The 15,000-nt window shown below is 44.2% G+C and overlaps 1 protein-coding gene across 2 annotated transcripts in view; it reads right to left on the reverse strand.

The window, feature by feature from the left end:
* Positions 1-15,000, reverse strand: part of LOC110534743 (rho GTPase-activating protein 7) — a 150,585-nt gene that overhangs the window by 32,819 nt on the left and 102,766 nt on the right. Inside the window, exon 1 of one of the 2 annotated variants that reach the window (XM_090187900.1) lies at positions 6,341-7,444. The exons of the other annotated variant lie outside the window; for it this stretch is intronic. Coding sequence (XP_090044026.1) covers positions 6,341-6,353 — 13 coding nt within the window. The 5' untranslated portion in view covers positions 6,354-7,444. Of the gene's footprint in view, positions 1-6,340; positions 7,445-15,000 lie in introns of those variants that run through there. 2 annotated transcript variants of the gene reach the window in all.

The raw sequence follows: 15,000 nt of genomic DNA on the forward strand, positions 1-15,000 counted from the left end.
ACGTACGCACGCATGCACACACACACCTTAAAATCTTCACCGTAACTAGTGATTAGGCCTAGTCCAACACATCACTGTGACCAGCAACAATAGAAACAATGTCTTCCTCCCAAACATACACTACTTCCATCACAATAATAAAATCCTCCCATCCTGTAGACAGAATAGAATACTCCCACTCAGGCAACACTCCCAAGCACGCACGCATGCATACACACCCACACATGCACACACACATTGGTTGGTGCTACAGAGACAGACAGACAGACACACAGACACACACATTGCATGTGGTTAGTGCTACAGAGACAGACAGACAGACACACACATTGCATGTGGTTAGCGCTACAGAGACAGACAGACAGACAGACAGACAGACAAACAGACAGACACACACATTGCATGTGGTTAGCACTACAGAGACATTTGAGAGCTGGCGGGTGGTTCCCCTCTCTGCCCTAGCCAGCCATCCCTCAATCCGTCCGTCTGCCTGTGCCTCTCTCCAGCCTGACGGACGTCCCTCAGACATCCTGTGTGGCCCTTTGGCGCGGCCCAAATTCAGCCAGGTGCCCGGGGATCACATATCACCCGTCCAGCTGGGGAGGGAGAGGGTGTGTGATTGGGGCAGAGTGAGGCCAGAGGGGCTGTGGTGGGTAAGAGGGAGCAGGGTTCCAGGAGAAGCGGAAACAAACAACATTCCAAACAAGTCCGCGGCCAAGCATTAGCTAAACATAGGTCAAGTCCCTCACACGTACAGTACAGCACCTCTTTTGTTAATTACAGACCTAAAGGGCGGCAGGCAGTCTAGTGGTTAAGAATGTCGGGACAGTAACCGAGAGGTTTGAATCCCCTAGCCGACGAGGTGAAAATGATGCCGATGTGCCCTTGAGCAAGGCACTTAACCCTAATTGCACCTGTAAGTATCTCTGAATGAGGGCGTCTGCTAAATGACTCAACTGTAATGGAAAATAATAATCATATAAAATGAACAAATGTACAGAAAGACCTGGGTGAAAATGTCATGTAAAATGTTAAAAGCCCAGATGTACTGTTGGTTTTCAACCTTCCACTCTAATCAGCCCAGGGCCAATACTCATACATATTCATTAAGCACCTCAGAGTAGGTGCTGATCTAGGATCGGTTTTGAATCCTAGTGAATATGATTATATCGACGAGGGGGGGGACGACCTGATCCTAGATCAGCACTCCTACTCTGAGAGTCTTTATGAATACAGGCCCTAAAGGACTGTTGGTTTTCAACCTTTCCCTTTAATTATCCCTGGTATAGCTTTATCCCTATATTTAGCCGTGTGGTGGCGGACACAATCACTTGGAGCGGGTGTTTGTGTTGAACACGTTATCTGGCCGGGAACAAAAGGAGGCGTGCCGTGTTGCAGGGTAGCTCACGGTCACCGTCGCGCCTCTGGGTTCACTTCCTGTGAGGCAAGCAGGAAGAGGAAGTGATGTAGTTCCCTGGCAAAGAATCAGGGTGGATGGTGTGTGTGGACGACAGAGGACAGAACACACCCGTCCTGCCGGAGATGTGCGTGTGTGTGTGTTCTTTGGTTTTGGGTAGAATACTGTGTCTACATGCATCAACAGAGGAACTGACACAAGACAAACTGCTGCCTCCTCAGGAACTTGAGGCTATAATGCCAAAGCCTAAATCATTTGTGTGTGTGTGGCACAGAAACCAATGAGTGGTGTAAAGGTCGAATGAGAGGTCAAACACTAAATGGAGCCCTACATTGTGACTGGCAGAGAGAGAGAGAGAGAGAGAGAGAGAGAGAGAGAGAGAGAGAGAGAGAGAGAGAGAGAGAGAGGGAGAGAGAGAGAGAGATAATTACATTGAGAGAGAGAGAATTGCATTGAGAGAGAGAGAAAGAGAGAGAGAGAGAGAGAGAGAGAGAGAGAGAGAGAGAGAGAGAGAGAGAGAGAGAGAGAGAGAGAGAGGGAGAGGGAGAGAGGGGGGGAGAGAGAGAGAATTACATTGAGAGAGAGAAAGAGAGAGAGAGAGAGAGAGAGAGAGAGAGAGAGAGAGAGAGAGAGAGAGAGAGAGGGAGAGAGAGAGAGAGAGAGAGGGAGAGGGAGAGGGAGAGAGGGGGGAGAGAGAGAATTACATTGAGAGAGAGAAGAGAGAGAGAGAGAGAGAGAGAGAGAGAGGGAGAGAGAGAGAGAATTGCATTGAGAGAGAGAGAGAGAGGGAGAGGAGAGGGGAGAGAGGGGGGGAGAGAGAGAGAATTACATTGAGAGAGAGAAAGAGAGAGAGAGAGAGAGAGAGAGAGAGAGAGAGAGAGAGAGAGAGAGAGAGAAATGCATGACAGTCAGACTGCTCCAAAACGACCCAACACTAACAGAGATTACAGATGCTGCTGCTTCAAGGTTGTTTTTTCTGTGCAGGGAACAGTGAAATGTGCCAAAGTTAAACTCTTCTGGGCTTGACCCTCTGTTCAAGCTCTCCACTGAAATTACCCAGCCCCCCATGCCTTCTTCCCCTTTCCCCTCCCAACTCCCTCCTGCCCTGTTCTCTCTCTCTCTCTCTCTCTCTCTCTCTCTCTCTCTCTCTCTCCGCTAGCCACCCTCCTATTCCCTCCTTTCCTGTAGCAGGAAGTTCTCACAATCGGTGGCCAATATTCCCTCTTCACAGCAGAGCAGAGCAGGAGGTAGTTAGGCTTGGTTGAGCCTGCAAGCTGGGATCTTATAGGGGGATTCGCTGTCAACTAGCACCTAGAATCTAGCCAATGAATTTCAAAGGACAACTTCATCACCAATGTAAACAATTTAAAGGGGTGGTGTCAAGAGTCAAGACACGGCATTCAATTGTTATTGGGGGGGTTGCTATTTAAACTGGCAGTTAAGAGGAAGAGTTGACGGCAGACGCTACTGTCGATGCCCGTGGCCTGATAACAGTGATTATCAGTGATTAAGTGGGGCCGCCAACTGTGAATCTTAATCAAATCCACAGGTGATCCATTACAGAAGTCTTATCAAAGCAAGGCTTCGGTAGGGTCTGGTGATATAATCAAGGCTTCGGTAGGGTCTTTCACAAGGATCTGCACAGTAGCAGGTCGAGACAGGTGATATAATCAAGGCTTCGGTAGGGTCTTTCACAAGGATCTGCACAGTAGCAGGTCGAGACAGGTGATATAATCAAGGCTTCGGTAGTGGTTCAATTGCAGTGTTAACCTGAAGCAGCAGTCACCCAATGTCAAACGAGCTACATAACACTGTCATAACATTGACATAACAGTGACACAACAATGACATCATAAACAGTGAGACGTGATGACGTTGTTATGACAGGGTTATGTAGAGCTTATGAAGGAGGGTTCAAGTGAAGTATGACACTTCCTTGTACTGTATTTACTCCACTCTTTGCGGCCTATAAAAGCTCACTACACTGAGTTTACAAAACACCAGGAACACCTGCTCTTTCCATGAACATGGACTGACCAGGTGAATCCAGGTGAAAACCTATGATCCCTTATTGATGTCACTTATTAAATCCACTTCAGTCAGTGTAGATGAAGGGGAGGAGACGGGTTAAATAAGGATTTCTAAGCCAGTGAGATAATTGAGACATGGATTGTGTACATGTGCCATTCAGAGGGGGAATAGGAAAGACAAAAGATTTAAGTGCCTTTGAACAGGGTATGGTAGTAGGTACCAGGCTCACCGGTTTGTGTCAAGAACTGCAGCGCTGCTGGGTTGTTCACTCTCAACAGTTTTCTCGTATGTACCAAGAATGGTCCACCACCCAAAGGACATCCAGACAACTTGACACAGCTGTGGGAAGCCTTGGAGTCAACATGGGCCAGCATCCCTATTGAACGCTTACAACACCTTGTAGAGTCCATGCCCCGACCAATTGAGACTTTTCTAAGAGCAAGGGGGGGGTTCAACTCAATATTAGGAAGGTGTTCCAAATGTTTTGTACAGTCAGTGTATATTTTATATAGTCATTATTTGTATCCACAGAGGCAGTGAGAGAACAACTGCAACTGATGCTAGTGAAGTGCATTCAACACGACCTTAAAGCATCTGAATGGGCCTCCTGCAATGTTACAGACAGAATCCTCTGTAATGGGCCTCCTGCAATGTTACAGACAGAATCATCTGTAATGGGCCTCCTGCAATGTTACAGACAGAATCATCTGTAATGGGCCTCCTGCAATGTTACAGACAGAATCCTCTGTAATGGGCCTCCTGCAATGTTACAGACAGAATCATCTGTAATGGGCCTCCTGCAATGTTAAAGACAGAATCATCTGTAATGGGCCTCCTGCAATGTTACAGCCAGAATCATCTGTAATGGGCCTCCTGCAATGTTACAGACAGAATCATCTGTAATGGGCCTCCTGCAATGTTACAGACAGAATCATCTGTAAGGGCAGTTTATACATGTCCTGGCAGTTTCAGTTCTGACTCACAGGCTATTGGCCGGAGTTAGACGTTCATGATGAATGTAAACAGGTTTCAATTGGCCAGCGAACTACAGATTCATAGCGAATTTCAACACATCTTGATACAACTATACTACAGCAAAAACTACGGTCAGAGGAAAAGTGGTGAATCTTTGTGGATATCAAGTTTTGACATTCCTGCGTGAAGACATCTGGTGATCTGGGAGAAGGTCTGGCTGGTAGGTAAGTGAGAGTACCACCATCTGGCTGGCTCCATAGGATACCACACGACACACACCAACTCACACACACACACACACAACTAATGGAGGTGCCCCATGATTCTTTCCGGTCATCCAACACCAAACATGCACACACACGCGAGCATACGAGCACACACACGCACGCACGCACGCACGCACGCACGCACGCACGCACGCACACACACACACACACACACACACACACACACACACACACACACACACACACACACACACACACACACACACACACAGCTGGGCCAGATGGATCATCACAATGCCTGGTCTCTGAGGTCTCTCTCTACCTCTGGTGACAGATTTATGTTTGCTCAGGGCCCTGGTCCAGGATCCGGTGACAAGACCCAGACAACCCATACAACACATCTGATATGCTTTAGAACTGACCCATGGTCAGATATTATAACACCCTGTGTTCCCGTCACCCACTCATAGCCACCCATTACACAGATCCCAGAACAGTTTGTGATGAGAACGTCAATAACAAAGCACACCAAGGTCGGAACAGAAATAGGACGGGCTGAAGAGAGACACATGGACATATCTATGTTCCTTCATAGAATTGATAGCAACTTTACAATATAAAATGAATGAATCCTTCAGAAACTCTGCCATACTTCCTGCCCTTAGAAATAGTTTGATTTAAGCCTGTTTCATATTCCTCCATTTAAAAACACAACACCCCCACTTGACAACATGCCAATTACAGATAGATAGAGATATAAAGGGGAGGGAAAGAGAGAGGGTGGGAGAGTTTCCCTTTTTGGTCTGTTTGTCACTGATTTCTACTATATCATCTTTCTTTTATGAATTGAGGGGTAGATTGAGAGGCTGGTCTGTGTGTGCGCCACTATTTGACCACGGGGGGCTGCATACTATCCCTTGTGTATAACAGATAAGCAGTCACGCGCGAAATACAGTATGACCAGTAGGAATCAGATAAAAGACATTCACAGCCGAAATACGCTACCACCAAGCTCGCTTTTTATATCACACAGAAGGCTTTCTTCTCCCAAGCGCCACTAGAAAAAATGTCAGCAGACAAGCAAAGGGAACTTGAGTTTGGTAGTCATGGCAAACAAATTGGAAGCACTGTAAGACCAAGGCGGCAACGAATTTAACAAACAACACAATTTATGCTCAGATACATGTATAATTCAACAGTGTGAATAATCAAACTGTGTTGTCTGTGTGTGCGTATACCAGGCTATTGAAACGTCTGAACAGACATATATAGGCCAACAGACTATGGCTCACTTGCCTAGTTTAAACCTGCGAATAGAACGCAGGCCATGGTCGAATAAACTGTGCGCGTTTATCTTGGAAGTCGGCGTAGGAGCAGTGGAGACTGGAAGAGACTGCTTATCTGACAGCCTGCAGCTAAGCGCAACACTCATTTCAGCACAGGGGAGTTCCTTACAGAGCCGATGAGACCAATGTCAAACAACTTTTCTTTGCAAAAGGAGAAAAATTAACAATCCCTTCTAAAATGGTTAAATACAAATTTAATTCAAATCATGGAAAAGTGAGAACAGATCAATCACAATCAAAAACATTTTCCAAGAAGGTTTTCTCTGCTCAAAAGCATGGAAATCCCTATTTATTTAAACATTCTGAATAGTAAAACATTGGAGTAAACAAATTCATTGACTTACGAGTTAAAATCATGTTTATTTCTCTACACGGAGACTTCCTCGGGATAAAACAAAATACTCCCGCTGCGCCCAGGCTGGCGAGTCCGCTCAGGTTTACTCCAATGTTAGGGCGAAGCTCGCATATTTTCTGCTTTCCAGCGTAGTTCAACCCAAAACCTCCGCACGAAACAGTGTCTATAGACTCAAACTCTAGACACAATTAGCCCCAAAAGGTCGCTGAACAGTACATAATACAGTAATTCCATGGTTATATTGTCGTTTGGCTGAACAGGACGCAATGAAATTCCTCCTCGATCTTATGAAATGACTTCCCTACTGAAACTTCCTATGGGGACCCAAGCGCTAATGTGAATGAACTAGTGTGTGAATAAGATTTTAGGAATGGACAAACGTGGCTCCACCTCTCCGCTCCGGTCTAGGCTACCCTGCCTGCCCACCTGATGATTATCGAGCGGAGCACAGAGGACCCGCTCTACAGCGCTACATACCGTACCACAGCGGTGGTATAAACACCGTATAAAAAAAACTCGAAATATTGTGAGATTTTACACGTAAGGACTTTGTATAGTTTTTCTCTCACTTGCATGTTGTGCGTAAAATGTGGCATAAATCGAACGCAGTTCAGCAGGTGTGAACGAAGTCAATATTACAAAGTACACATTTTTTTACATTCGTATATACCTATTTTCTCTTGCAAGTGCTGGTGACCTATACTTTACTTCCAACTTTAAGTTTATTTTTAATCGAATACATTTGGTTACATTGCTTGCTTATAACGTTGGTATTGACTGTTTTCTGTGCTTCAAACGCGAGAGTGCTCAGTACCTCTCCCGCTCCGCCTTGCTGCAGCCCAACTGCGCCGCCGCTCAGAAGAGAAGCTGTAATTCAGTAGGCGGCCTTTAGCACATCATTAGAGAATACATTCATGGCAGAACCCGGACAATTGCGTGACGCGCCATTGTGGACGGCAACGTTGAATAATTCAGAAGAAACCGTTGCGGTATGCTAATACGGTAGCCTACTTCGGCCAACGGCCAACAAACACATCCCTGGGGTCGGGCGAGCAGTGCACGTACACCACGCACAGGTTAGAACCGCAACGACACGTTTATGATCAAAAGTCACGAGGCCGGCCTTTCCAAAGATCAAACAAACACTTTTACCACCCCATTCAATAATAAAAGTAACACCGAACTGGCTATCCAATCTGTGCGCCTCCAAACCTACTTAGACATATATATTGTATGCTAACATGAATTACCACATGTTGTCTTATTGTGGATTGATTCTGTCATATAGTGTATTTTATAGGCAGGAAATAGCCGGGAATGTTTCTAAAAGGTCCATGACAATTGGCATATTGCAAAAATGACAGGGTCGCTCTATGATGACCACACCATTCCACGTCGGGGAGTGTTGACGTTCACATCTCACAGATATTTTCCAGACTTTAATAGGCTTTTGTAGAAGGGCATTGCTCATTAACCTACTAATTTCTACATGCATGCATGCACAACACACGTCAGGTTTTGTAGTGATCTCTTGCTCTCTCTCAATTCAAGGGCTTTATTGGCATTATGTTAACATAACCAAAGCAAGTGAAGTAGATAATAAACAAGTGAAATGAACAGTAAATAAAAATGTATAATAAACATTAAACTCACAAAAGTTTCAAAACAATAGAGACATTGCAAATGTCATATTAATATGTACAGTGTTGTAATAATGTGCAAATAGTTAAAGTGCAAAAGGGAAAAATAAATAAACATAAATATGAGTTGTATTTACAATGGTGTTTGTTCTTCACTGGTTGCCCTTTTCTTGTGCCAACAGGTCACACATCTTGCTGCTGTGATGGCACACTATGGTGTTATACCCAATAGATATGGGAGTTTATCAAAATTGGATTTGTTTTCAAATTCTTTGTGGGTCTGTGTAATATGGGGGAAATGTGTCTCTAATATGGCCATACATTTGGCAGGAGGTTAGGAAGTGCAGCTCAGTTTCCACCCACATTTTTTTTCTCTCTCTCTCTCTCTCTCTCTCTCTCTCTCTCTCTCTCTCTCTCCCTCTCTCCCTCTCTTTTTTCCCCTCTCTCTCGACCTCAAAACATTCTCCAACCACCTCAGCCCTCCCACCCACTAAATCATGTCATCAGCTCCGTCATTGGCTCCGGACAACACTGTGTTATTGCCGTGGTAACGCACATCCAGCATGGCGTTGGTGGGTCCCCTGAGAAAGCAGAAAGAGACAAATGCCTTCCATCCCCATCACACTCTATGTGGGAAGAGAGTTCATGTAATGTTCCAGTTTAATGAGGGGGAAAGAGATGACGAGGAAAATCCTCTGTTTAAACCAAGTGTGGTTGGATTACCATAGCTGGGGCTGCTAAATGGCCAGTCATAAGTGACTCATGATCTCCCCCTAACCTCTACTGGGAAGAGAACACCCTGAGGTAATACTGAGAGAACTGTAACCTCTACTGGGAAGAGAACACCCTGAGGTAATACTGAGAGAACTCTAACCTCTAATGGGATGAGAACACCCTGAGGTAATACTGAGAGAACTCTAACCTCTAATGGGAAGAGAACACCCTGAGGTAATACTGAGAGAACTCTAACCTCTAATGGGAAGAGAACACCCTGAGGTAATACTGAGAGAACTCTAGCCTCTAATGGGAAGAGAACACCCTGAGGTAATACTGAGATAACTCTAACCTCTAATGGGATGAGAACACCGATAGTAGTAAAGGCCAAATTCATTATTTTATCAAATAATGTAAAAAAAATATATATACCTAAAGGGGTCCTGAAATTCAAATAGCTAAATGATCTAGCTAAATGGTAACGCCATCTTAAAACAATTCCATATGTTAGCTTAGTACCCTATCCCTAATGGCTTAGACTTTTAGAGTTTTTTTTAAACTCTGATTGGTCAAGTTAAGGGTTCAGGTTTGGGATAGGAAACCTTTGGCACAAGAGGCAGATCCTTATGCCCTTCTGCCATCCCAGCCCACAATGCCCTGCCAAAACACAAACCTACTTGAAGCTAATATCACTCTCTGTTGCCAGCGTCCTCAGACATGGATGGACATTGAATACTGACTTGTATCATGGGTGACCTGGCTCCATAAAGCTGGCTCCATAAAGCTGGCTCCATTGAGTTGCACGCACACACGCACACACACACAAACACACACACCTCATCAATCTACCAACAAGGAGGAAGTAACTGATAAAGCAGCTAACTGCATTTTAAGAGACAGAAATATAGTTGAAGTCAGAAGTTTACATACACCTTAGCCAGATACATTTAAACTCAGTATTTCACAATTCCTGACATTTAATCGTAGTAAATATTCCCTGTCTTAGGTAAATTAGGATCACCACTTCATTTTACGAAGGTGAAATGTCAGAATAATTGTAGAGAGAATGATTTATTTCAGCTTAAATTTTTTTCATCACATTCCCAGTGGGTCAGAAGTTTACATACACTCAAATAGTATTTAGTAGCATTGCCTTTAAATTGATTAACTTGGGTCAAATGCTTCCCACAATAAGTTGGGTGAATTTTGGCCCATTCCCCCTGACAGAGCTGGTGTAATTGAGTCAGGTTTGTAGGCCTCCTTGCTCACACACTTTTTCAGTTCTGCCCACAAATTTTCTATAGGAATGAGGTCAGGGCTTTGTGATGGCCACTCCAATACCTTGACTTGGTTGTCCTTAAGCCTTTTTGCCACAACTTTGGAAGTATGCTTGGGGTCATTGTCCATTTGGAAGACCCATTTGAGACCAAGCTTTAACTTCCTGACTGATGTCTTGAGATGTTGCTTCAATATATCCACATAATTTTTTCCCCTCATGATGCCATCTATTTTGTGAAGCGCACCAGTCCCTCGTGCAGCAAAGCACCCCCACAACATGATGCTGCCACCCCCGTGTTTCACGGTTGGGATGTTGTTCTTCAGCTTGCAAGCCTCCCCCTTTTCCTCCAAACATAACGCTGGTCATTATGGCCAAACAATTCTGTTTTTGTTTCATCAGACCAGAGGACATTTCTTCAAAAAGTATGATCTTTGTCCCCATGTGCAGTTGCAAACCGTAGTCTGGCTTTTTTTATGGGGGTTTTGAAGCAGTGGCTTCTTCCTTGCTGAGCGGCCTTTCAGGTTATGTCGATATAGGACTCATTTTACTGTGGATATAGATACTTTTTACCTGTCTCCTCCAGCATCTTCACAAGGTCCTTTGTTGTTGTTCTGTGATTGACTTGCACTTGTCGCACCAAAGTGCGTTCATCTCTAGGAGACAGAACGCGTCTCCTTCCTGAGCGGTATGACACCTGCGTGGTCCCATGGTGTTTATACTTGCATACTATTGTTTCTACAGATGAACGAGGTACCTTCAGGCGTTTGGAAATTGCTCCCAAGGTTGAACCAGACTTGTGGAGGTTTACTTGCGGAGATCTTGGCTGATTTCTTTTGATTTTCTCATGATATCATGCAAAGGGGCACTGAGTTTGAAGGTAGGCCTTGAAATACATCTACAGGTACACCTCCAATTGACTCAAATGATGTATCAGAAGCGTCTAAAGCCATGACATCATTTTCTGGAATTTTCCAAACTGTTTAAAGGCACATTCAACTTAGTGTATGTAAACTTCTGACCCACTGGATTTGTGATACACTGAATTATAAGTGAAATAATCTGTCTGTAAACAATTGTTGGACAAATGACTTGTGTCATGCACAAAGTAGATGTCCTAACTGACTGCCAAAACTATAGTTTGTTAACAAGAAATGTGTGGAGGGGTTGACAAACGAGTTGTAATGACTCCAACCTAAGTGTATTTACACTTCTGACTTCAACCTTATTCCAAATTCACACAATGCAGATATGCTGACCAGGATTCAAATGAAGTCATATTTCAGATTGTGTGTGTGTGTGTGTGTGTGTGTGTGTGTGTGTGTGTGTGCGTGTTTATTTGTGTTTGTGTGTTTCTGTTGAGGGGTTTCAGAGATACAGACAGATGCCATCTTTGGGATGTTTTTGTGTGTGTGTGTGTGTGTGTGTGTGTGTCACTGACAGATGTCCCCTCTGATAGTTACTGGTTGCTGATGGATCGGAGCAGAAGGAGGATTTGACAGTTGTAGTGAAAACAGGAACCTCTAGAAATAGACAGGCCCTGGGCCGAGGGTCCTGGCTCTGGAGACATAGATTAGAAGAGAACACACACACACACACACACACACACACACACACACACACACACACACACACACACACACACACACACACACACACACACACACACACACACACACACAAACACACAATGTGAGGAAGTGCCTCTGTCTTTGTTCTCTATCCTCATCACAACACAGGGAGAGCGATGAGGTTGACTACTTAGCTGCTGAACACACATTTCTAAGGTCAGGTTTAGCCAGCAGTAATCATCTGGTTAATAGTCATTTGTAATGTCAGGTTTAACCAGAAGCAGTTCTCTGGTTAAAAGTCCTTTGTAAAGCCAGGTTTAACCAGAAGTCAGTTTGTGAGATAGAGGGGTGAAAGAATAGTTTGTGTGAGACAGAGAGAGCTCTAGGGAGTTACTGTGTGATGATACCTCCTGCTCTAACCTTGTTGTGTTACTGTAAACATAATCTCGGTTACCCAGAGGTAAAATTCTCAGGAATTTCACTTCCCGTTTACACATGGATCTGTCTAAGAGAGATTACTGTAAACCACACGCAAGCACACACACACACACACACACACACACACACACACACACACACACACACACACACACACACACACACACACACACACACACACACACACACACACACACACACACACACACACACACACCTGCATCTAGATAAGCATCTCTGAACTGTTGAGAAAATATATATAACAGGGAATTTGAAGAGGCATTCCAGGACTCATGTTTGTACATTTCCTGTGTGTGTATGTGTCTTTGTGTGTGTGTGTGTGTGTGTGTGTGTGTGTGTGTGTGCGTGTGTGTGTTATCCTGTATATACTGGGATAAGCAGAGACAGAAGAGGTGCTGAACCAGCTTGTTTCTTGGCACCTTGTGACCTTGTGGACTATTTAATGCATAAATGACTGTATTTAGGCTGTACTCAGGACAGTTCAGATCACTCAAATATGGACGTGATTTACTTGTCACTAAAGAACTCCATGAGTTATGGCGTTCTAATGAAGTTCCACCCTTTCCTATGACTCTTCTGACCTAAATATGCCCTCGTCCCAAACGGCACCCTATTCCCTGTACGGCACACTATGTTTAACCAGCCCTGGGGGTGCCATTTAGGCTCTGGTCAAAAGAAATGCACTAAATAGGGACTAGGGTGTCATTTGGGGCGTAACCTATGTGTTTCAATGGCATGTTTTATCACCGAGTTCTAGACTTAGTTACAGCTTCATACTCACTGTTGAATCTGTTACAAATGACCCATTTGGAGCCGACTCCACTGCACCTTAGAGACAGTTGTACGCCTGCTGTTTGTGTTCTGCTGACTGTAAATCGTTTCTTCTGTGCTCCACTGACATCTAAAAGGAGTGAAATAATCACACTGTTTTCCTCTCAAAGCAGTACCATGTGTGGCCCTGGTCTGGCACAGCCCAACGGTGAGAGGAGGTATTCTTAGACAGCGCTAATGTGTAAATGCTAAAGCAAACAGTCTGCTAGTTACACAGTCCATACACCCACACAAGCATGCACACACACATACACATGTACGAACACACACACACACACACACACACACACACACACACACACACATCATATATGTCTCCAGGTTTTGTCACGTTGCTATGCGCAGTGATGGCGTGGGGTAAATGGGCCTCTCGCGGTTCAGAACACGGACATCACATTCCCCAGCATCGACACGCAGCCTCACACACGTCTCCCCGTCCTTTTCTTTCTGCCCTCGCATTCCTTCCTGATGAAAAGGAAAACAGAAAGGTCCGTAGTGTCGTGGTGGATGACGGGGGAGGTTCAAGCGGTGAACTTTAGACCCGTGCGGCTCACTGTTCAGGGATCACTGACACTCAGAAAACTGATAAGAAACCAGGGGAAAACTCCTACTGTGTATTGTGTGAAATACCACATGGACATAAAGGACTCGTTTGACAGTCACAGTTTAAACCAAGTCATGGACTAAACAAAACACTTTGTTAATGGGGATTCTACTGAGAAGGTTTATAGAAACACAGGACTAGAATCTAGGTTCGGGAAAACAGCCCTTGGAGATTAAAATGATGGTGGTTGGGATGTAAATACTACTGTAGGGTGTTAGAAAGGGTTTTTACTTGGAACCAAAAGGGTTCTACCTGGAACCACAAAGGGTTCTTCAAAGGGTTCTCCTATGAGGACAGCCGAATAAGCCTTTTATGTTCTACATAGCACATTTTATGTTCTACATAGCACATTTTATGTTCTACATAGCACATTTTATGTTCTACATAGCACATTTTATGTTCTACATAGCACATTTTATGTTCTACATAGCACATTTTATGTTCTACATAGCACATTTTATGTTCTACATAGCACATTTTATGTTCTACATAGCACATTTTTTTCTAAGAGTGTTATGGTAGTCCTTGAAATATCCTCTGATCAAGCCGTCGACACACACACACACACACACACACACACACACACACACACACACACACACACACACACACACACACACACACACACACACACACACACACACACACACACACACACACACCGGGGGCCTCCAGATCATAGCTCATATCTTTCTCATTAGTCATGCGTGGACGATGGAGATTAGGGATGGTTAGCTTTAGAGAGGGAAAGAGGGAGAGGGGGAGTCAAAAGAGAAGAGAGAGGAGTGGGGGGAGAGAGAAAGAAATGATAGTATACAAGGAAAAAGGGGAAAGAGAATGGGAGTGTAAGATGGACAGCGATAACGTGAAGAGAGAGGAAGAGAGAGATTGTGTGTCAGAGGAAGGGTGGTGTGATATGGAGAGATAAGGAAAACACCAGTTGAATCAACGTTGAACCAATGTGGAACAGACGTTGAATTGATGTCTGTGCCCAGTGGGTGGAGAAGGGGTGAGAGGAAAAGCTTTGTCTCATTTCAGGTTTATATCTGGATCATCTGGGTTCTGAGTCTGACACTCAGTCTGACCTACAGATGCCTTCCTCGTCAAATATATCACGATAACGTAATATTTACATGATTTATAAGTTATACGTAACATTTGATGTTACATACCCACTTTATTCTACATTAGTGAGGATAGAAATACAGCCGTTTAATAATAACAGCCATTTTGAATATTACTTTTACACGGTTCATTTGCAGAAGTGGTACGCAGAGGCAACTTTTATTAATAGAACTAACAGAATCCCAACATGCCCAATGAGTCTTTGAGGTTGATGCTCAAAGCATTAAAGTCTAGTCAGGAAACCACCTGAATAGTTTCAGTTGATGAATAAAACCGATAAACCAAACAAAATGGCTGCAAAATGAATTCAGTGGACTATTTTCCGCCTCTGTCGTAATGCTCTGAAAATCCCAGAGCTGTTATGTGGTTCACTGTGAGGCATAATTACGAGGGTTTTATACATCCATATTAACCCCTCCTTCGCTTTCT

This window comes from Oncorhynchus mykiss, chromosome 10 (assembly GCF_057628025.1).
Source record: "Oncorhynchus mykiss isolate SJ-2025 chromosome 10, ASM5762802v1, whole genome shotgun sequence".
NCBI lineage: Eukaryota > Metazoa > Chordata > Actinopteri > Salmoniformes > Salmonidae > Oncorhynchus > Oncorhynchus mykiss.